The sequence below is a fragment of the Ammodytes marinus genome (genome assembly GCF_949987685.1).
Source record: "Ammodytes marinus genome assembly, chromosome: 20".
Classification (NCBI taxonomy): Eukaryota; Metazoa; Chordata; class Actinopteri; order Uranoscopiformes; family Ammodytidae; genus Ammodytes; species Ammodytes marinus.
The window spans coordinates 24,910,723-24,933,431 of NC_137224.1; the positions used below are offsets into that span (position 1 = coordinate 24,910,723).

At 39.6% G+C, this 22,709-nt stretch overlaps 1 protein-coding gene across 1 annotated transcript in view; it reads left to right on the forward strand.

Annotated features, from left to right (window-relative positions):
• The window catches only part of ryr2a (ryanodine receptor 2a (cardiac)), a gene marked incomplete at both ends in the record, with an annotated part of 671,945 nt that overhangs the window by 248,315 nt on the left and 400,921 nt on the right, over nt 1-22,709 (forward strand). Inside the window, 7 exons of the mRNA XM_080049015.1 lie at nt 7,906-8,037; nt 8,209-8,303; nt 8,434-8,609; nt 15,016-15,647; nt 16,362-16,562; nt 20,099-20,204; nt 20,797-20,940. Of these exons, the coding sequence (XP_079905141.1) occupies nt 7,906-8,037; nt 8,209-8,303; nt 8,434-8,609; nt 15,016-15,647; nt 16,362-16,562; nt 20,099-20,204; nt 20,797-20,940 (1,486 nt within the window). The remainder of the gene's footprint in view (nt 1-7,905; nt 8,038-8,208; nt 8,304-8,433; nt 8,610-15,015; nt 15,648-16,361; nt 16,563-20,098; nt 20,205-20,796; nt 20,941-22,709) is intronic.

Genomic DNA, 22,709 nt, shown 5'->3' on the forward strand with positions numbered 1-22,709 from the left:
CGAGCTTTTACTACAGTCTTATCAATCTGAATTTCTTCAGACTTTTAAAACCATAGTAATTTTGCGACACAAAGAGTCAGGAAAAGCCAAAACAACAGTTTAAAAGTTTGTTTAAACTCTACGCCGTCTTCAGCCCCTTCTCTAGAACAAAAAGAACAGCACTCAATTTTTCGAAGTATTTTGCACTCAAAAAGATTCAGAGTTTTTCTTTCGAGTTTGTCTTCTAAGTCTTTCGTCCATGCTGAAAGAACAAAAAAAAGTGGAACAGTCAAGACTTCCCCAAAAACCAGCAGACCTTCTTGCTCAAAACCCTGGCTTTATATACAGGTCCTTCTCATATAATTAGCATATTGTGATAAAGTTGATTATTTTCCATAATGTAATGATAATAATTGAACTTTCATATATTTTAGATTCATTGCACACCAACTGAAATATTTCAGGTCTTTTGTTGTTTTAATACTGATGATTTTGGCATACAGCTCATGAAAACCCCAAATCTTCCTATCTCAAAAAATTAGCATATCATGAAAAGGTACTCTAAACGAGCTCTTAACCTAATCATCTGAATCAACTAATTAACTCTAAACACCTGCAAAAGATTCCTGAGGCTTTTAAAAACTCCCAGCCTGGTTCATTACTCAAAACCGCAATCATGGGTAAGACTGCCGACCTGACTGCTGTCCAGAAGGCCATCATTGACACCCTCAAGCAAGAGGGTAAGACACAGAAAGACATTTCTGAGCGAATAGGCTGTTCCCAGAGTGCTGTATCAAGGCACCTCAGTGGGAAGTCTGTGGGAAGGAAAAAGTGTGGCAGAAAACGCTGCTCAACCAGAAGAGGTGACCGGACCCTGAGGAGGATTGTGGAGAAGGGCCGATTCCAGACCTTGGGGGACCTGCGGAAGCAGTGGACTGAGTCTGGAGTAGAAACATCCAGAGCCACCGTGCACAGGCGTGTGCAGGAAATGGGCTACAGGTGCCGCATTCCCCAGGTCAAGCCACTTTTGAACCAGAAACAGCGGCAGAAGCGCCTGACCTGGGCTACAGAGAAGCAGCACTGGACTGTTGCTCAGTGGTCCAAAGTACTTTTTTCGGATGAAAGCAAATTTTGCATGTCATTCGGAAATCAAGGTGCCAGAGTCTGGAGGAAGAATGGGGAGAAGGAAATGCCAAAATGCCTGAAGTCCAGTGTCAAGTACCCACAGTCAGTGATGGTCTGGGGTGCCATGTCAGCTGCTGGTGTTGGTCCACTGTGTTTTATCAAAGGCAGGGTCAATGCAGCTAGCTATCAGGAGATGTTGGAGCACTTCATGCTTCCATCTGCTGAAAAGCTTTATGGAGATGAAGATTTAATTTTTCAACAAGACCTGGCACCTGCTCACAGTGCCAAAACCACTGGTAAATGGTTTACTGACCATGGTATTACTGTGCTCAATTGGCCTGCCAACTCTCCTGACCTGAACCCCATAGAGAATCTGTGGGATATTGTGAAGAGGAAGTTGAGAGACACCAGATCCAACACTGTGGATGAGCTTAAGGCCGCTATCGAAGCATCCTGGGCCTCCATAACACCTCAGCAGGGCCACAGTCTGATTGCCTCATGCCACGCCGCATTGAAGCAGTCATTTCTGCGAAAGGATTCCCGACCAAGTATTGAGTGCATAACTGAACATAATTATTTGAAGGTTGACTTTTTTGTATTAAAAACACTTTTCTTTTGTACTTCCGGGTGACGGTCGAGCAGTATGGACGCTTGAACAGTGTGCTCCCTAATACCAACACAATAAACTCCGCAAAAACTCGAAAATATAACAAAGAAAGGTATATGGACGTTGACTATGAGCGGAGGATCAAAGAAAAACAAGAAGAAGAAAAACCCGAACGGACAAGGTAAAGAAATAAGTCGTTCTGACGAGGAAGAAGAAAAGCTAACTGAACCTGCAGCTATGGCTACACGGGCTACGCCCACACCGCAAGCTATCTTAGATAGCATTAGCAAGCAAATCCAAGCCATGCAAAAAGAGCTGAAAATTGACCTGAAAACTGTCAAAGACGAAATCACCACCCAAGTGAAAAACGAACTGGCAGAATTTAAGGAGGACATTAACCAGAAACTTGTCAAAATAAACGCAGTCGTAGAAGAGCAAAATGACAAGATAGATGCCGCTTTGACTCGCACTGAAGAGGTCGAACAGTGGAGTACTGACGCAAAATGCGCACTGAAGGACATACTAAAGGAACAGAAAATAATGATGGATAAGCTGGATGACTTAGAATCGAGATCCAGGCGGAACAACCTGCGAATATACGGCATTCCAGAAGATGCGGAGTTGAGAAGCGAATCGGTCGCGGCGTTTATGGACAAATGGTTAAAAGACGAGCTTTCAATTGAATCAGACCTCCAGATTCAACGAGCCCACCGAGCCCTCGCGCCGAAGCCAAAGACAGGACAACCACCAAGATCGATTATACTCAACTTTCATCAGTTTAATGTGAAGGAGAAGGTTTTGAAAGAGGCGTGGGGAAAGAAAACGGTCAAGCTCGGAGAAAGTAGGATTTATTTTGACCATGACTACTCTGTGAGAATGCTGCAAGAACGCAAAGCGTACGTGAACGTGAAGAAGATTCTAAAGGGGGAAGGTATCCGCTTTCAGACACCCCTCAACAGGATGCGTATCCACTGGGCTAGTGGAATGAAGACGTACAGCAGCGCGGAGGAAGCAGTCGGTGACATGCGGAGAAGAGGATATGAAGTAGATGACATCCCCGATACCAGAGGCACTACAGCCCGTGACCGGCTCCAGTCGAGCGGGCTAGAGACGTGGACACGCGTCGGGAGAGAACGAGAACGAACCTCACAGACAGGCACACGGGCGAGAGGACGGCTGCAAGAATTCCAACGCGAGGACAACAACGCGAGATGAATACATGACTCTAAGTATAAATATGAATGAACATATCATTAAATTGCAATACAGGTCCCAAAAAAAAAAAAAAGGTTAGTGTTAAATTCGATGTGTCCTAAAGGGATATTGATATCAGTATTGTTGGTTCCAAGGGACTGAAGCACAGCTGCCTACAACATAGCCTAGTATGGGCAGATCTACCCCTTATGGGTTACATAATACTACTAGCTGGGGGCCCTTCTCTTGTGGAAGGCATTTCTCCTCAAAACTAAAGGAGAGTCAACATATGAAGATTGTTGACATCTCTTTTTGGAGGTCGCTTTTTCTGTTTATAGTTATGTTACCATATTTTCTTTGTTTGTTACATATGATGTTAAGTGCCTATGTTCATTGCACTGTTAGCCTGAGGGGGAGAAACCACAATGTGAACAAACCAAAAACAGCCTATGAATACCAAACAAGAAGGTATTAAACTTATGTCTTTAAATGTTAATGGCTTAGGAAACCCAGTCAAAAGAGCTAAAATTATAGCTAAAATTAAAAAGGAGAGGACGCAGATTAGCTTTCTGCAAGAAACCCACCTTTCACAAACGGAACATGAAAAGTTGAAAAGATTTGGATTTAATAATACTTTCTATAGCTCCCATTCTAATACCCGCAGAAGAGGTGTTGCAATTCTAATTCCTAATGCCACCAAATTTGAATATCAAAAAGAAATAAAAGATACAGAGGGACGTTATATTATTGTAAAAGGAACCATTGACCAAGCTAGGGTTACATTGGTGAACATTTATGCCCCACCTGAAAGTGATAAACATTTCTTTAAATCCCTGTTTGATTTGATTGCTGTAGAAATGGAAGGTGTATGTATATGTGGAGGTGATCTCAATGTGTTAATGAACTACGACCTAGACACAACTAGTCGTAAGAGAAATAGGAAACCTATCACAAAGGTTGTGAAAAATACATGGGAAGAAATGGGTGTGATGTATGGAGGGAATTACATCCTCTACAGAGAGACTTCAGTCATTATTCAGCAACACACTCTGTGTACTCAAGAATTGAAAAAAGATTTATGCAGAAAGAAGACAGGGATAGAATACAGGAATGTCAAATTGGAGTGGCCGACTTGTCCGACCATAGCCCAATCTATTTAAAAATATACTTGAAGTCCAGACGAAAAGATACAATATGGAGATTGAACGTGGGGATATTAAATAACAAACTGGTGGTCGAACAAATCAAAGCTGAAATACGGAAGTACTTAGAGGAGAATGATAATGACGAGACAAACCCAGCAATACTATGGGATGCTCTAAAAGCTGTTATACGAGGAAAATTTATTTCAATTACGAGTAGACTTAAAAAAGAAAAAGAAACTCAGTACAAGTCTCTGTTAGCTGACCTGAAACAATTGGAACAAAAACATAAAGAAAAAACAGACAAAAAAATAGAACGACAAATGAAAGAGGTGAGAAACCAAATTAATAGAATACTACAACAGGAAATAGAGATAAAGGCTAGGTATTTAAAACAAAATTACTATGAATTAGGCCCTAAAGCTGCCAAATTGTTGGAGAGAAGATTACGAAAGCAACAGGCAGGGATTACAGTAAATAAACTACGTGATCCTAATACCAACCAAATTAAATATGAACCAAAAGAAATTGAAAATATGTTCAGGGATTATTATAAAGATCTTTATACCCAAACATCAACAACAAATCATAAGGACACTAAAACATTTCTGGACTCCCTGGATTTGCCTTCTATAGGTAGAATTCAAAATGAACGCATAACTGCAAATATATCTACAGATGAAATCCATAAAGCAATAAGAAAATTGAAAACAAACAAGGCTCCAGGTAGTGATGGATATCCATCTGAGTGGTATAAAAAACTTGAAAATGAACTGTCGCCACTATTACTTAGAACCTTTAATTGGACCATTACTAAAGAGATCACTCCCCCCTCATGGAAGGAAGCAATAATTACTGTCATTCCCAAACCGTTAAAGGATAAGGAATATTGCCAAAATTATAGACCAATATCAATTCTTAATATAAACTTTATACCACTATAATTTCAAACAGGCTCCAAACAATAGTAACAGATTTGATAGATGAAGACCAGACTGGCTTTGTCTTAGGTCGACAAACTCAGGATAATATCAGAAGAATACTCCACATTATACATAAAATACAAAAAAATAAAATACCAACAGCATTGATCAGCCTAGATGCTGAAAAGGCATTCGATAGGGTCAACTGGGATTTTCTATATTTAACATTAGAAAAATTTGGATTTAATAAAAAAACTATTCAATGTATCAAATCATTATATAACAAACCAACAGCTAGAATCAAAGTAAACGGCTCACTAACGGACAGATTTACCTTGGAAAGAGGAACCAGACAGGGTTGCTGTCTCAGCCCTACCTTGTTTGCTCTCTATATAGAACCATTAGCCCAAATGATCAGACAAGAGGATGTAATAACAGGAATAGATATTAATAACCAAACCCATACTATAAGTCTTTTCGCGGACAATGTTTTGATCATATTAAAAGATCCAGTAAACTCTTTTATGAAACTTATGGAAATTTTAGAAAAGTTTGGAGTATACTCGGGTTACAAATTAAACATATCTAAAACTCAAATTCTCATGTTTAACTGCTCTCCAAATAAAGAACTTAAAGAATTGAAATTAAATTGGAAAGCCAAATCAATTCAATATTTAGGCATAAGCATAACCAAAAAATTGTCAAAACTTTTCCGAAACAACTATGATCATATTGATGGCAACATACAGAAAGATATTGAAAGGTGGTCAACTTATCCAATGAGCCTCACTGACAGGATAAATGCAGTGAAAATGAATATTTTGCCACGTTTACTATACTTGTTTCTATCCTTGCCTGTTTGTATACCACAGATCCAGTTTCAGAGTTGGGATAGACTTATATCTAGATTTATCTGGGGGGGAAAGAAACCACTCTCCAGTTGCCAAAAGACAAGGGGGGACTGGCACTTCCTAACTTCAGGGAATACTTTAATGCTGCACAATTGCGTCCACTTATATACTGGTGCAATGTTGATTATATAGCTCATTGGAAAGACATTGAAATACCTACATCTGGGCCCCTGATACAACCATTCATAGGGCAAAGAGAAATTCCTGCCCATACTAAAGAAGAGGAAGAATTAGACCCAATAACAACTTTTACCTTAAATACATGGTATTCCATTATTAAACAACTAAAAGTGGGAAGGGAACTTGGTCTGTTAAAATGGATAGCTTTTGATAAAGAATTCACACCGGGAATTTCTGATGCCAGATTTAAACAGTGGACCGAGATGGGTATGACAGCGATATGCAAGGTTATACAAAAGGGTGAAATGAGAAACTTTCAAGATTTAAAAAATATATATTGCTTAGAGAACCAGGACTTATTCAGATTCTTACAAATGAGGGATTTCTATATAAAAAGAATTAAGAAAAATACTGATGAGATACATCCTATAGTAAAAATATTTGTGCAATCTTACAATGATGTCATACCCAAAGCTGTGTCAATTCTGTATTCTTGTTTGATGGAAGCTAAGAATGATTCAACATTATATGTCAAAGCTAAATGGGAAAAAGAACTGGGTGAAGACATCCCGGACGACATGTGGTTTAATATGTGGAAAATACACCAGACAACTACACAGTCTCATGGATGGAGAGAATTCACTTGGAAAAAACAAATCCGTTTCTTTATAACGCCCAAGATTACTATTACTAGCAGACAAATGAACACTCAACAACCCTGCTGGAGACTGTGCAACAGTGTGGATCCAAACCATACACATGTGTTTTGGAGCTGCAGTAAAATTCAACCTTACTGGGATCATATCCATGTTGTGCTATGTGAGGTACTGGGATACAAAATCCCCCGAACTTGTCTTGTCCTATACCTTGGACATATAGAAGGATCGGTGCACAAAAGTGACCAATATTTGACTAAGATTCTTCTTGCTGCAGCAAAAAAGGCCATCACAAAGAACTGGCTCCAGCCTGTTGCACCCGTTTACAGACAATGGCTCAACATTATCTGTGATATTCAAACAATGGAGAGACTAACATATAGATTAAAAACTAAGGAAGACTCATTTTCTAAAGGCTGGGATAAATGGTTGCTTTACATATCAAAAAATGAAGAAATATAAAATATTGTTTGTATGTAATGTGAATTGCCCCCCAACAGGCACTGTTGGGGGGCAACATTTTATTGGTCGGATGAAATATGCTAATCTTTTGAGATAGGGATTTTTTGTTTTTCTTCACTTTTTTGCCAAAATCATCAATATTAAAACAATAAAAGGCTTGAACTACTTCAGTTGTGTGTAATGAATCTAAAATATATGAAAGTCTAATGTTTATCAGTACATTACAGAAAATATTGAACTTTATCACAATATGCTAATTATATGAGAAGGACCTGTAGTCTGAAGACAGAGAGAGTGGGTGTGTTTATTAGGAGGGGAGAGGGTGGGGGAAAGATGAGGGTGTGTGTGTCCAGCTCAAGGACCCACTGCCCCTTTGTCTCTCTCACCCCTGACCTGTCCCAGGACAAGCCCAGGCATGCCTTTTCAGAGAGGCCTTAGGAATTCACAATTATGTATATATTTCAGAATAAAAACTTGAATACAACACTTTTAGTGATTCTACCTTAATATTAAAGGTCACTTGTTACCTTGCCTGTCTTATTCAAAATTTCATACTTTTCCATACAAAAACAAGAAATATACATTTCCCATTCACCTAAGACCAAGATATGTGCAATGAAAAGTTGCAATATTCTTGCCTATCTCAACAACATTTAGAAAAATACTCCAACTTTCATCAGAGCATTTCTTAATCAGTGGGGCAATCCCTTTACTTATAACCACTACCTCACATCAGTTTGGGATTCAATTATGTGATCCTTGATGTTCTATCACTGTGTTCTTCAGAATGCCATGCCTCTGTCGGCTGGTCTGTTTAAGAGTGAGAAGAAGAATCCTGTTCCTCAGTGTCCTCCACGGCTGCATGTCCAGTTTCTCACTCCTGTATTGTGGAGTCGTTTTCCCAACCACTTCCTCAAGGTAAGGCTTGTCTACATATCATGATAGACTTACATTATCAATTTATTGTATTTTTAAGCTTTTTTACTTTTGTTTTGGCTTTAAACAGAGAAATATAGACATGGCTCATTAGAAGAAAATGTTCAAATCACCCATTGTTCCATTTGTCTTGTATTGATTTGTCTTGTTCAGGTGTCCTCATTCAGAGTGAATGACAGACATGGCTGGCTGCTCCAGTGTAACCAACCCCTACAGTTCGTGTCTCTGCACATACCTGAGGAGAACAGGTAAAGTAGTACCCACAGCTACAAACACACACACACACACACACACACACACACACACACACTCATTCAACAAACCTTTTCATCCTCCTGGCCCCTCATTTCTCATGTGATCTGGCTGTGTGTGTTGTAGGTCGGTGGATATCCTGGAGCTGTCAGAGCAGAAGGAGTTATTAAAGTTTCACTCCCACACCCTCAGACTGTACTCTGCCATCTGTGCTCTGGGAAACAACCGGGTCGCCCACGCCCTCTGCTCCCACGTGGACGAGTCCCAGCTGCTGCAGGCCATAGAGAACAAGTGCATGCCAGGTAACACACAGCACATATTCAAAAGAACTGAATGCAAGGTTAAACTTTTTTTATTTTTTATTTAACATTCATTTAAACAGGTAAAGTCATTGAGACATGGGGTGTCATTCTCAAGAGAGACCTGTTCAGACAACAACATTACAACATAGACAGGACATTAAGTATGTAGGGGAAGGTGGGGTGATTTGTGCAACTTTTTACTCAAAGTGATTTTAAAGTGAGGCCTTGACAGTTATGTCTCCAACTCAAATATGTACATATATTTCAGGATGTTGTGCATCCCTGGCAATAAAAACTTTGGATCTGGAATAAACTGTTTAAGAAATATAGCTTTCGGAAAAAAAGTTGTCTTGACGCACAAATCACCCCACTACGTGGGGTGATTTGTGCGTCATTGTGTCACAATGACAAAGTCACCATCATCATCTTTCTGGCCATCTGAACTCTCATCAGTGGTGTCGTTAAGTGGAATTGAGATGTCACTCTCTTCTGAGCTACTGTAGACAATCACTTTCTTTTGGTGACCAGCGTATACAGCCATGCCACTGGCACAACTCTCAGAAATGTACTTTGCACTAGTTGCTCCGTGCTTGTGGAACCAACTGCCACCTGACAAATGTGATTCCCCCTACATTTCTGCCTTTAAATCAAGGCTCAAAACCCATATGTACACCCTGGTGTTTCCTCCCCATTAACTATCTTACCTCTGCACTACTATCTGTGTTTATGTGGATGTATGGGCTTTACGTCTTTTATTTTGGTTATTGTTATTGTACCTTCATTGTTTACCTACTGAATGCACTATGTACAGCACTTTGGACAGTGCAAACTGTCATAAATGTGCTTTTATAAATACATTTTACTTACTTACTTACTTATAACTCACCCAGGCCCTTGCGCACAAATCACCCCATCCCCAGAATTTTGGATAATAGGCATGATGCAGCAATTTAGGGTTGACATTGTGCTAACTATATAGACTCAAAGTGTAGCATACCAAAGCACTAACACATGTGTCAAATGTTTTCAAACGTGTCTATAATTGTTCAGACACAATAATCAAAAAACCTTGATCATGGAAATGTTACTTTGAAAGGCAAAACACAGTTTTTTGAGCTTAAATGTGCTTATATCTTATTCCTTGTGTCTCCCTTCTTTACAGGATGAGTCAAATGGATAGCTCTTCTTAAATATGTGGTCACATTTCCAATTTCTTCCACGGTTTTCTAGAAACAAGGGGTTTTGCAACTTCCAAAATGCACAAATCACCCCACCTTCCCCTATATAAAATATGTGTATTTATTAGTGGTGGGCCGATAACGGCGTTAACGTGCTGCGTTAACGCCAGACTCTTATCGGCGATAAAAAAAATATCGCCGTTAATCTCTTGTTCCTCTTATTTTAGCGCGGATGTATACCTGGCCGAATTGCACTGTAGTGCACGAGTCAGAACGAGTCCGACTTCGCACCTGTGTAGCCTACCACATCAAACGTAACGTGCTGACATGGATGCAGCTAGGAAGCCGCCGGGTTTGCTTCAGGGAAAATGTATTTTTAAGAAGCTTCCCAATGGAAACCTCGACAAGACCAAGGTTGTTTGCACCTTGTGCAATGCGGAATTGGTTTACTGTAGGAGTTCTAACAGTCTGTGCTCTCGGAAGCGGCCGGGGCATGCGTGTGTGCAATGGGAGAGCTTTGTGTGGAGAGAAAAAAAAGAGGCAAGGGAAATCGCCAAAGCCAATGCATAGCCTCGACTCATTAAAGGTTGAAAATCACTGAATTACACAACATGTAGGCTAGCCTATGGCTTAAGGCTATGGAAATCATTATGGAAACAATATTTTTTTTTATCAGTGATAGCTCAGCTGATCTCGTTGCTATAGAGACCACGTCCGTCCGCTTTGTTTGACAACTGACAGAGCTGCGAAGTCTCACCCTTTTGGCCGTGAGACACACTCATATCAACCAGCTCACACTCTCACACGCTAGCCTACAACTCAAATTTCTCACGCGGAGAAGTTAATCCCCAAAATAACGATTGTTTTGCGGGACTTTTATTTTTACAGTCTTATATTGAAAAGCTAACGGACATGAGTTCCGTGACATCCTCTTTCTGCACGCAAGCTAACTTGATGCATTAGGTGTGCACCTGCACAGGAGATGAGCCCCTGGTCTGATGCGCCACCTGGCTTGAGAAACACATTCTCAAAGACTTACTTTGAGTCATTATTTAGGAGCACACACATATTATGATTGAATTCAAATGAGCCATTTTAATCTAGATTAATCTAGATTAATTCCAAAATTAATCTAGATTAATCTAGATTAAAAAAATGAATCTATGCCCACCTCTAGTATTTATACAGTATGTACATAATGTATAGGGCTGTAACGATACAAAAACTCACGATTCGATTTGTAACAAGATTTTTGACCCACGATTCGATACATACAACAATTTTATTTAAATTTAAGAAGCATTTTATTTAAATAACATTTATAATAAAATTTAACATTTAGTAATAATTAACCTGACCAGATTTGAACACAACAAAATAAGCAACATGAATAAATAAGTAACCAAAGATATAACATTTCTCTGTTCTCTGTAACAAAATAATACTATTGAAAAATAAAAAATAACTGTTGCACCAACTATTGATGTTAACCATAAATCAAGGTAGAAAACAAATAAACACTTTATAGCTTCAGCTTCCTTAACCAAACCTTTTATCCAAAACCTTTATTTTTATTTTTATTGCGATTCTGCATTTTCACACCGCGATGCGGGATCGTGGCTCTGTGTATCGCGATTCTCGGTTCGATACACATATTGTTACAGTTCGATACACATATTGTTACAGCCCTAATAATGTATAAACGCATATTTTACACACTATGCGCCTCGTTTGGGCTCTGTAACTTTACATAGTCTGACACTTGGTGGCTGAGTTGCCGTGGTTCCTAAATGCCTCCACTTTGCAATAATATCACTTACAGATGATGATGGAATATTTAGGAGGGAAGAAATGTCAGCAACTAAATTTTTGCAGTGGCATCCTATTAAGTAGCGATAAATCAGTTTTTAAGTCCATATTAACAATGTAAAGCTATTGTTACCAGTGTATCTTGATTGGGAATCAAATTAATGCAACGAAAGGTTTATTTCTAATTCAAAGGAGTGCAATTAGCCTTGCAATGGCCATGTTCATGGAAAAAATCAAACGTCAGCTAGATAGAAATGGATGTGTTGGTGCTGTATTCTTAGATTTAAAAATAGTTTTTGACCGTCAATCACAAGGTGCTGCTATCTAAAAAAAAATAGTTTAATTTATTTATTGGATTTTATCATTTTTATAAACAACAAGAAGCAACACAAGGAACAACTGTCTCTGAGTCCAAATATAATCAAAATATATCATAAGAAAAAATAATTAAATAATAGGCTTTCATACAAAAATTTGTAGAAATATAGGGGAGAACGGGGGAATCTGAGGCATCGGGTAATGTGAGCCACCCCCTGTATCTAGGCAACGGAAAACATTTGTGGTCATGTGAGATATGTTTTCAAGCCCCTCTCATTTCCCCATGGCCCTGAACGAGAGGACCTCATGGTGCTGTGGTAAGCATGTTTTTTTCACCAAAATAGGTATTTTGCATGTAAAAGTAAATTTTCTTGCTGTCAACTTAATCAACTGTTGTGCCAAAGCTAATGTATTCACTTAGAAAAACTTCTATCATACGTGTTGATGAACTACCAACATATGAAACCATGTGATGCTGATAACTGAAGATTAGCCTCAAATGCTAAGAGAGTAGTAGTAGTAGTTTTTTTCTCAAATTGTGGTGGTGGAGGAAAGTGAGCCAAATGCTGTGGGGGAAAGTGAGCCACTGTCTCACTTTCCCCCACCATGAGGCACAAGTTAAGTTTAGTCTTAAACATATTTTAATGTAATATTACTAGAGCTGTCAAATTAACGCGTTAATTTCGATTAATTAATCACAGAAAAATTAACGCGATTAAAAAAATTAACGCAGATTAATCGCACTTCTATAATGCCCTTTGACCCAGTGCAAAAGTGGTGCGTAGCTGCACCGAGCTGCACCTGAAGCAGACACAGCCCGCGCGGGTGAAAGGGAGAAAAGTAAAGAGAGAAGCAGGGGGCCGAGGGCTCTATAGACGGTTTAATAAGCATGAAGGTAGACATCTTACTTTATTCTCCGCAGCCAGTGTCTGTGCATTATTGATTTAGTGGGTGCAACAATGTAGGCTAGGTTCAAAACAGTATCTCTCAATCTTTCTCCCCGTGTCTCAATTTTTTTTGCTAGCTGTCTCGTCGTCCGCGTAAACGTGTGTGTGTGTCTGTGTGTGTGTCTGTGCGTGTGTGTGTGTGTGTGTGCGTGTGTGTCTCTCAATATTTTTGCCTATGAGTACGACGATGGTGAATGAATCGGCATAAGCATCTGTGGCAGTGCAGCGCTGTCTGTTGTGGAGACAGAAGTTACGAGAGAGAGAGAGAGCGAGAGAGCGAGAGAGAGAAACAAACTGTAGCAGGCTATACAGCTGTTTACAAACAGGTATAAAAGCGTCATAAAAGTATGCGATTAATTTAGATTAATTAATCACAGAGCCTGTAATTAATTAGATTAATTTTTTTAATCGCTTGACAGCCCTAAATATTACATAACATATGTTTTATTTTAATGTCATACACATTGTAGAAAAGCCATCATGCCAAGGAAATACACCAGGAAGACGACCTGGGGCAACCACATGGAAAGAGCACCTTCTCATCTTTCCCTGTAACCTTCAGGGCTGGAATGCAGAGTAGGCCTAGTTGTAGAGTATAACAGGCTGATGTTATAATCCAGTTGGGTCTTCTCCTGTGTTCTGAGTCCGAGGCTGTTCTCGCTGGTTCTGATTTTCCTATGCTTTGACCCCCAGACACTAGCTGGCTCTAAGGGTCCTGTGTTCTGACCCCCAGACTGTGTTCTAATCTAACTGGTTCTATCTTTCATTTGAATCTTATTAAACCTTTTGAATTATAATATGTTGTATTGGATTTTGTTCAGAGTTACTTTCAAGTGTTTAGAAAATTTGCTTTGCTTAAAGTGTAACTGCACCCTTTTACTTGTTTTTTGAGATATAAGATGAATTAAATCACTATGTTGGTAAGGAACACATATATGCTGGTGTTAACATTGAAAAAAATTGCAATATGTTAAATATCGGCAATTTAAGAAATGTTTTGTATTGTAAATTATTTTAGAACTTTACTAAGATTTGAAAAAAACTTTTTCCTTCGGATTCGAAAAATGACGTACATGGGACTTTTTTGACCCCATGTACGTCATCACGTCGCCGCAAAGCCAGGCACGCTCTTCATAGGTCCATGGCTGGTCCTTGAGCTACTACTGTTATACTGTCCCTCCAAGGATGTTATTTCGGGGGTTAACACCCTTCACTTCTACCGACAGTGTGTCTGCAATATCTCGCTTGCGCGAACAGACACACTCACTCACACACACACACGGACTCGTTCATTGTTTCACTTGATTGACACACGCTACCGCTCGCTCTCCTCGCTCACACATCATTTTAGCTCGCTTAGAGGGGAGCAAATGTAAAAAGTGGCTCAGATTACCCCGTTCTCCCCTACATATAATTATTATATTAATAATAATAAACATTTTTGGTAAATGTCCTTCTGTTAATTAAAACCAAACTTTAAAACATATAACCTATTAAATAAATAAGTATACATATTGGTACAATTTAGGATAAGTTAAATAGGTTGTTGTGAATGTGTTGGGAGTACTTCTTCAGTGGCTTATCAGTTATTTCAAACTTTGTTTAAATAGACTACTGTTGACTGCTCTCTGCAGCTGAAGCAGTTGATTTTCAAGCAAGCGCACTGCAGGGCTGTGATGCGCTAACTTCCTGTTCTAAACGGCTTCAAAATAAAAGTCAACTCGCGTTTGGCTAGTAACAGGCTTTTAATCTGAAGGCGCACAGGAAATGTTCTGGTTGCACACACGCTAACTTAATTGTGTGCCATCTCCTACCGGTTATTACCGTTGGTGAAGTTTTTAGACGCTAGAATCGCCGCACAAGCACAGGTCCCGAGCACACATCTTTCACCAGCCAAAGTGGAGGGTGGACTCAATAACTTACTTGCCTAAGACCGCATTTGGAGAGTGTTAATGAAGAGCCCTCTAAGCAGTGTTGTGCAGCACTCCTCTGTGTCTCAAACAGACAGCATCTGCTCTTTAGCAAGCTGTCGCACTAGTGCGAGTGGACTTGTATTCATCACCGCACGTGATCAATTTCAGTAGCAAATGCGATCAAAACTGTCGCACTGTACAGCCCTGCCACACATACTGTATTTCTATAATTTTTCTACAGGTTTGCTTCGTGCAGGCTACTACGATCTCCTCATCGACATCCACCTAAGCAGCTACGCCACTGCTCGCCTTATGATGAACAATGAGTACATTGTTCCCATGACAGATGAAACCAAGAGCATCACCCTGTTTCCTGATGAAAATAAAACACATGGGCTGCCAGGCATCGGCCTCAGCACCTCCCTGAGACCCAGAATGCACTTCTCATCCCCCAGTTTTGTCTGTCATAACTACGGCAACAATGGATCAGAAGACTTTTTCCAGTACAGCCCTGAATTTCCCTTAGATAGACTGAAAGTGAAAACCATTGAGATGCTAACAGAGGCTGTGAGGGAGGGAAGCATGCATGTGAGGGATCCCATAGGGGGCAGCACTGAGTTCCTCTTTGTGCCCCTCATCAAACTGTTCTACACCATGCTTACCATGGGAGTGTTCCAGAACGGAGACCTGAGGAACATCCTCAGACTGATAGAACCGTCTGTGTTCTGTGAGACAGGAGAAGGGCAAGATGAAGAGCACATAGTGTCGGATGTAGAGAAAGAATTGGAGAGTGAAGGAAGAGGAGAAGATGGAGAGAAGAACATGCCTAGAGGACTTTTACAGATGAAGCTACCAGAACCTGTAAAACTCCAGGTAACACACAGTTTGGAAATGCAAATACAAAGTTTTTAACTTTATAGGATTAGTGCTGTGTGGAGGCATCCAGGAAAAATGCATTAGGTGACAAAATGGGTTGGGCATTATGCATCAGTGAGCCTTTCTGCATAACCCATGTTGTAACCTCATTTATATTGACTGGATGGATCCGAACAGCCAACAGCAATTTAGATTTTTGCACATCATATATGCTGCCTGCTTATTGGCTCACTGACAGTGATGAGATGAACCCCTTAGGTATTCAAATCTGGTATTAAACAACAAGAAATGTTTCGATACTCGATGGTATGGAGGCATTTCGGTTGGTGCCAAAAAAGTATCAAACTTCGATACGTAGGGCTGTGATGTTAATGATAGTAGCCTCAAGAAGGAGGAGAAAAAAAAGATGAAGCGATATTGGTCCCATAACAATGATAGTGTTCGGAATAATAATAAGTAATATTAAAACAATGAACTGTACTCATAAAGACAATAATGAAGATATGACTTATATTAGATTGACTGTGTTAGTAAAAATCAGTTATGATAATGTTTATGATATAATGAGTATTAGGAAACAGTCATACAGTCATAAAACAGTGGAATAAAAAAGGAAAATTATTTTTTAACAAATAAATAATTTAGTTTTTTCTTCACTCATTTATCTCAGTGCATCATCATAATATTGAGTTAACCTGTGTTTGTGTGTAGATGTGCCATGTGCTGCAGTACCTGTGTGACTGCCAGGTGCGCCATCGTATTGAGGCTGTAGTGGCCTTCTCTGATGACTTTGTGGCCTGTTTACAAGACAACCAGCGCTTCCGCTACAATGAGGTGATGCTGGCACTCAACATGTCTGCAGCCCTCACTGCCAAAAAGACCAAAGAGTTCAGGTCCCCTCCACAGGAACAGGTAGGAACAACACAGGGCCTCTCTCACACAGTACACAAGAAAAGTAAAAGTGGGGTGGCTGTGGCTGAGCAGCTAGGGCGGTTGTTTAGTAATCACAGGGTCGTGGTTCGATCCCTGCCTCCTGCCACATGTCCAAGTGTCACTGGGCAAGACGCTGAACCCCAAATTGCTCCCGATGGCTGTTGACATTGGTGTATGAGTTTGTATTAATAGCTAAGTGAGAGACAAACATGTAGTCGGATCAGCCTCAGAATATGTGATGGGCAGCAGCCTCTGCCATCAGTGTGTGAATGTGTGTGAAAGGGCTGAATGTGACAGAAGTGTAAAGCGCCTTGAGTGGTCAAGTCTGACTAAAAAAAGCGCTATATAAGTCCATCTACACTGTGTGCACAATTATTAGGCAAGTGAGGATTTTGGCCATATCATAATTTTTATGCATATTTCCCAACTTCAAGCTGTATAAACCTAAGTGCTTATTGGATTTAAGCATACCAGGTGATGTGTAATTTTGTAATGAGTGAGGGTGTGGCCTAAGGAGATCAACACTCTATAGAGTGTTGATCTCCTTAGGCCACACCCTCACTCATTACAAAATTACACTCAACAGTGATATATTTATAGATGATTAATAAGTGGTATGTTAACATATCACAAAATGCGTTCATCTATAAAGCTTTTAGTAAATCATGAAATGCTCATTAACAAATCATTGGTAAAATTATTAATAAGTCGTTTACAAACCTTTCTGCATGCCCCTAATCTGAAGTGTAAACCATTCATCAGGTACATACTGTATGTGTAGTAGGGCTGTTCTCAACTAAAAATGGACTTAGTCGAATCTGATTGGTCGAATGTTGCCTATGGTCGACTAATCATTGAATCATGCTGCAGGCTGAAAGACCCAATTATTGTTTGTCTTCTTGAGTTGGAATAAAAATGTATGTCCACCTTAGTCATTGACTCACACTAAGGAGATTGATTAAAAGCTTCTGTTGGTTTCATGATTTATTAACAGTATAACAGGCTGATATTTATAACACAATAGGTGATATATCGTTATTAATTGGGAGAATCCAAGCAATTCCATGTAAAATCAGACATTCAGCACCCCCATATAGCCGGAATAGACTTTTCGGTAACACTTTATTTGAAGGGGTATGCTTTAGACTTACATTACACTGTCATAACCATGACATGACACCTGTCATGAACATTATGAATAGTTACGACTGTACTCATAAAGTGTCATTCGGTCAATTATGTCCCGTTTAATTCAACATTGACATTCTGAGATCTCTTTGTTATGACAACTTGACATAAACTAAGACAAAATATCTCGTCTATGTCTTGGTTTTGTCAACTTGACATTAACATATATAAACATGTCATAGTAGGCTTAATAATCAAATGTAAAAAAAAAAATATTTCGATTTATGTGGTAAGATTACATTAAGCTATGATATGCAGAAGGTTTTGACTGACCGTCATGAGACCTTTATTATACTGTCATGAATGATTCTGTTAGTCTCAAGTAAAGTGAAACAATTTGCACATTTCAAGAACATGTCATGAAGCGTTATTACACTGTAAAAATGCTTTTATAATACTTATATTGCTTTTGTTAAGGTATTTTCCACATGTAGGCTAATACCCACTTGCTTCATGTTACATTCATGAAGTTGCTACTACTGCAGTTAACACTGTTGTGTGTGTAATTAAGTGTCATAACATTTACTGGAAAGTCCTAATTGTTTCACTTTAAGGTAAAGGGAATAATTCATGACAGTATAATAATGGTCTCATGACAGTAAATGTCAAAACCTTCTGCATATTACAGATTAATCTTACCACATGAATCAAAATAGTTTTTCTTACATTGGATTATTAAGCCTACTATGACATGTTTATGACAAGTCATGTTATTGGTTTATGTCAGGTTGACATAACAAAGACATCTCATACAATGTCAATGTTGCATTAATTGTGACAATTGACCCAATGACACTTAATGACAACAGTCATAACTATTCATAATGTTCATGAAAGGTGTCATGTCAGTTTTATTTCATTTCTTCTTCTTCTTAACCTTTATTTATACAGGTAAATCCCATTGAGACCGAAGACTCTTTTACAAGGGAGACCTGTTTTCCTTTTCCACGTTACCATTCACACTCACACTCATTCTTATGCATTACCCCTTCAAAGAAAGTGTAACCAAATTTTCTTTGTTTCATATTTTGCAACTATTCGACTGGGAGATCGGCAGTCGGATCAGGCTCCTTAGATCAAAGTTCGAATAGTTGACTATTCAGGGTCAACACTAATGTGTAGCATAGGATTTCCACTGTTCCTCATCTTTTATAAAGGAAATAATAAAGTATACTAGAACTCCTACTGATCATGTTCAACTCTTTGCTAAGACTATTACATTGCAAAATAATCCAAAGTTAAAGTGATGAACCATTTTCGATAGCTAGGTTTGTGATCTTTTCTTTAACAGTGTCAAAATATGACTAAAGAATGTCTAAAAGAGACAACAGAATGAGATCAAATGTCAGCAGTCGCAGGGAGGCAGGCGAACAAGGTGCAGGTTGTTGTTTACTTGAGAGACCATGTGGTCCTTGGGGTGATGACGAGAGGACATTGGCACAATAGCCAAAATGGAAGCCAATGTGTGGCAAATGAAAATATGGCTCAATGAGCAGGAAAGAATTAGAATGAATCAACGGTTAGTTGACTATAGGCAAGATTCGACCAAACAGATTCGACTGTCAATTTTAAGTCGGGGACAGCCCTACTACACATATGTTCCTGATGAATGGTTTAAACTTTTGATTAGGGGGATGCATAAAGGTTTATAAATGACTTATTAATAATTTTCCAATGATTTGTTTATGAGCATTTCATGATTTACTAAAAGCTTTATAGATGACTTACAACACATTTTGTGATATATTAACATATGATAGCACTTAACTAATCATCTACAAATATATATATAGCTGCTTTGTAAATGATTAGTTCATCATTATCTAATGACTTATATTTCACTTATGAATCACTTATAAATTAACATTATTATAAAGTGATACCTATTTTGTTTTATGTAAGCATTTATACATATGGCGTAACACCTTTTTTTATTTTATTTTTTTTAAGATATTTTTGGCATTTTTATGCTTTATTGATAGTGTAGAGACAGAGTTGAAATGGGGCAGAGAGGGGAGTGACATGCAGAGAACGACCGCGGGCTAGAATCGAACCCGGGTCCGCTGCTGGCCGAGGCCTATACCAACTGAGCTAAGGGCGCCCCCCGTAACACCTTTTTCTGCTGGCCCTGTCTGCAACAGTACAAGGCTGACTTCTGCTACAGCGTCATGTCATCTTCCCCAAACTCCTAATAGTGACTGCACTGATCTCCATCTCCATAAAGTAACAGGCTAAGTATGCAGAAGAATCTCATACAACCCCATGTCAAAAATACTGAACTATCATTTTTATTTTACATTCCTTTACACCTACGTGTGTTTGTACAGATTAACATGCTGCTGAACTTTAAGGATGAGAAGAAGGAGTGTCCCTGTCCTGAATACATCAGAGACCAGCTGCTTGACTTCCACGAGGACCTGATGAGACACTGTGGTAAACAGCACACCAAACTATAGACTTAAAGGTTCAGTAAGCGGAATGGTCAGTTTAGCTAACTTCCTGTCAGTGACTGCAGTTAGCAGTCCCCTCCCTCGTCCCTATGTCACCACATTAATGCACTGCGGTCTTCAAGCAGCGAGTTAACTAGCATCATCTCAGATCTATAAATGTGATAAAACATGTTAAAAACCATCAAAACAGACATTGGGAAGGATTTTTATCTGCTCCGCCATTGTAGGCGCATACACATTAACCCATCTGTCGCTCTGCACGTGCAGTCATGCACCGGCAGTGAGACGGGTGCTGGTTTGTAGCGTTCTCTCTTCTGATTGGTTATCAGTAGTGGGATCCCCAAAAAGTTTATTTGCCGATTACATGCAGAGCAAGTGACTGAGAGATCGGCTTTATGAAACGCGCACACTATATGAATAAAGAGCGATTTAACACTTATATTAACATAAATAAATTACATACTTCACCTTTAATCACAGAGATAATAATAATAATTCAAATGTGGAATACTGCATATTCATGATCTGCAAAGATCCATGTTGCACGGTGTACTGCTTACTCTATTGTGTTATAGGTATAGAGTTGGATGAGGAGAGAGGGATGGACGGGGACAATGATCTGACCATCAGAGGTCGGCTCATGTCATTGGTTGAGAAAGTGGCTGACCTGAAGAAGAAGATGACCAACATACCAACAGAGAAGAAAGACAGCAAACCCAGTATGTCCTCTGCACCCCACACACAAACGCACACACACACACACACACACACACACACACACACACACACACACACACACACACACACACACACACACACACACACACACACACACACACACACACACACACACACACACACACACACACACACACACACACACACACACACACACACACACACACACACACACACACACACACACACACACACACACACACACACACACACACACACACACACACACACACACCTTGATCACCTACCTATAGTTCCTGGGCCGCAATGGCTGTGTGTGTTTGGGGTCTAAGTCCCAGGGAGGTTATGCATATCAGGCCGATGACCTATGGAAAGGAGTAAAAGTATCTTTAGGCAAACTGCACGTAATTTTATGATAGGCTCAACCTAATAAATGTTGAGTTTCAACAGAATCCGTGAATCAGAATCAACAAGTTATTTTCCTATCTATTTTAGCAGAGAGACCCAATCGTCTGGTGAAAGAAAGAAAAAGGGGATACTGGTGAGATGAATAGTGGTGCTGCTCTGGTCTGTGAACACAGGCAGCGGACAGATTATTTCTCTGTATGTTTAAGCGGAGAACAGTGGCCATCTGCGGTAAAAAAAAGAAGAAAAATAAAAGACGAGACTGCTGAGCAGAAGTGTTGCGTCGCTGCCGAGGACGCTGTGCGGCTGATCCATAGACTGTACTAACGGCTGCTATATTCTTAACACGTTCGCCCAAAAAAAAGAAAAGAAAAGGCAAACACAAACTAGAGATGGGGCAGCTCCGATACAATATCGGTATTGGGTCCGATATGGCTGCAATCTACTTATCGGATATCGGACTGACAACTTTGATATAAAATCCGATTTTTTTTTTTTTTGAAATTTAATTAATTTAACTACAAAAGAGTGAGGGAGCTACGCGAGCAGGCACCTACGTTCGGTGGAGAGAGAGGACAACACTTTCTAGTTAGACATACATTACATATCAGTGTGTTAGCCACTGAGCTAACCAAAGCTAACCCCAGTCAAGGAATTGGAGAGGCTTCGGCTTCTTGCATACACACTAAGAAATCAAGGTACAGGAATGGTCCTAAAAGGGTACAAATGCTTTGTCTACCCAGTGGTACCTTAGCAGGGTACAACACTGTACCTTAAACAATGGTACATATTTGTACCTTCTTGTCTGTACCTCTAAACCAACATTTCTGTACCCCTACAAAAATGTAGGAAAGGTATCGGAAAGGTCAGTGAAAATGTGAATTTTGCAAGTTTTCTGCATTTCATTTGAAGTAAAGTAGTCTTTGGTTTGGACAATTACATCTGTAATCTCCGGTGAAGCAGACAACAGATTAAACAAGTTAGTCTATTAAAATCTAAAGATTCCTGCTTTACTTCATATAAAATGTAGAAAACTTGCAGAATTCACATTTTCACTGTAGCTTTCCAATGGGTACATTTTTGTCACTAGGGGTACAGGAATGTTCTTAGAGGTACAGAGCAGTGTTTCCCCTACCATTATACAGGCCCGTTGGTCTGTCGGGGACCCCCCACCAGGCCAACAGCAGCCTGACTTAAAAAAATAAAAAAAACGTTTTTTTTTTTAATCAATTTCTCATTGATTCCGTAATAATCATTTGCGAGCGTCTGCGCGGCACTGTCGGTCTATCTCTCGTGTGCGCCTGTCTTTACAACCTCTCGTTTGATCATCCCATCAGCTGATCTGTGTGTCTGCTTGTGTGTGTGTAGTCTGCGCACAGCGGGC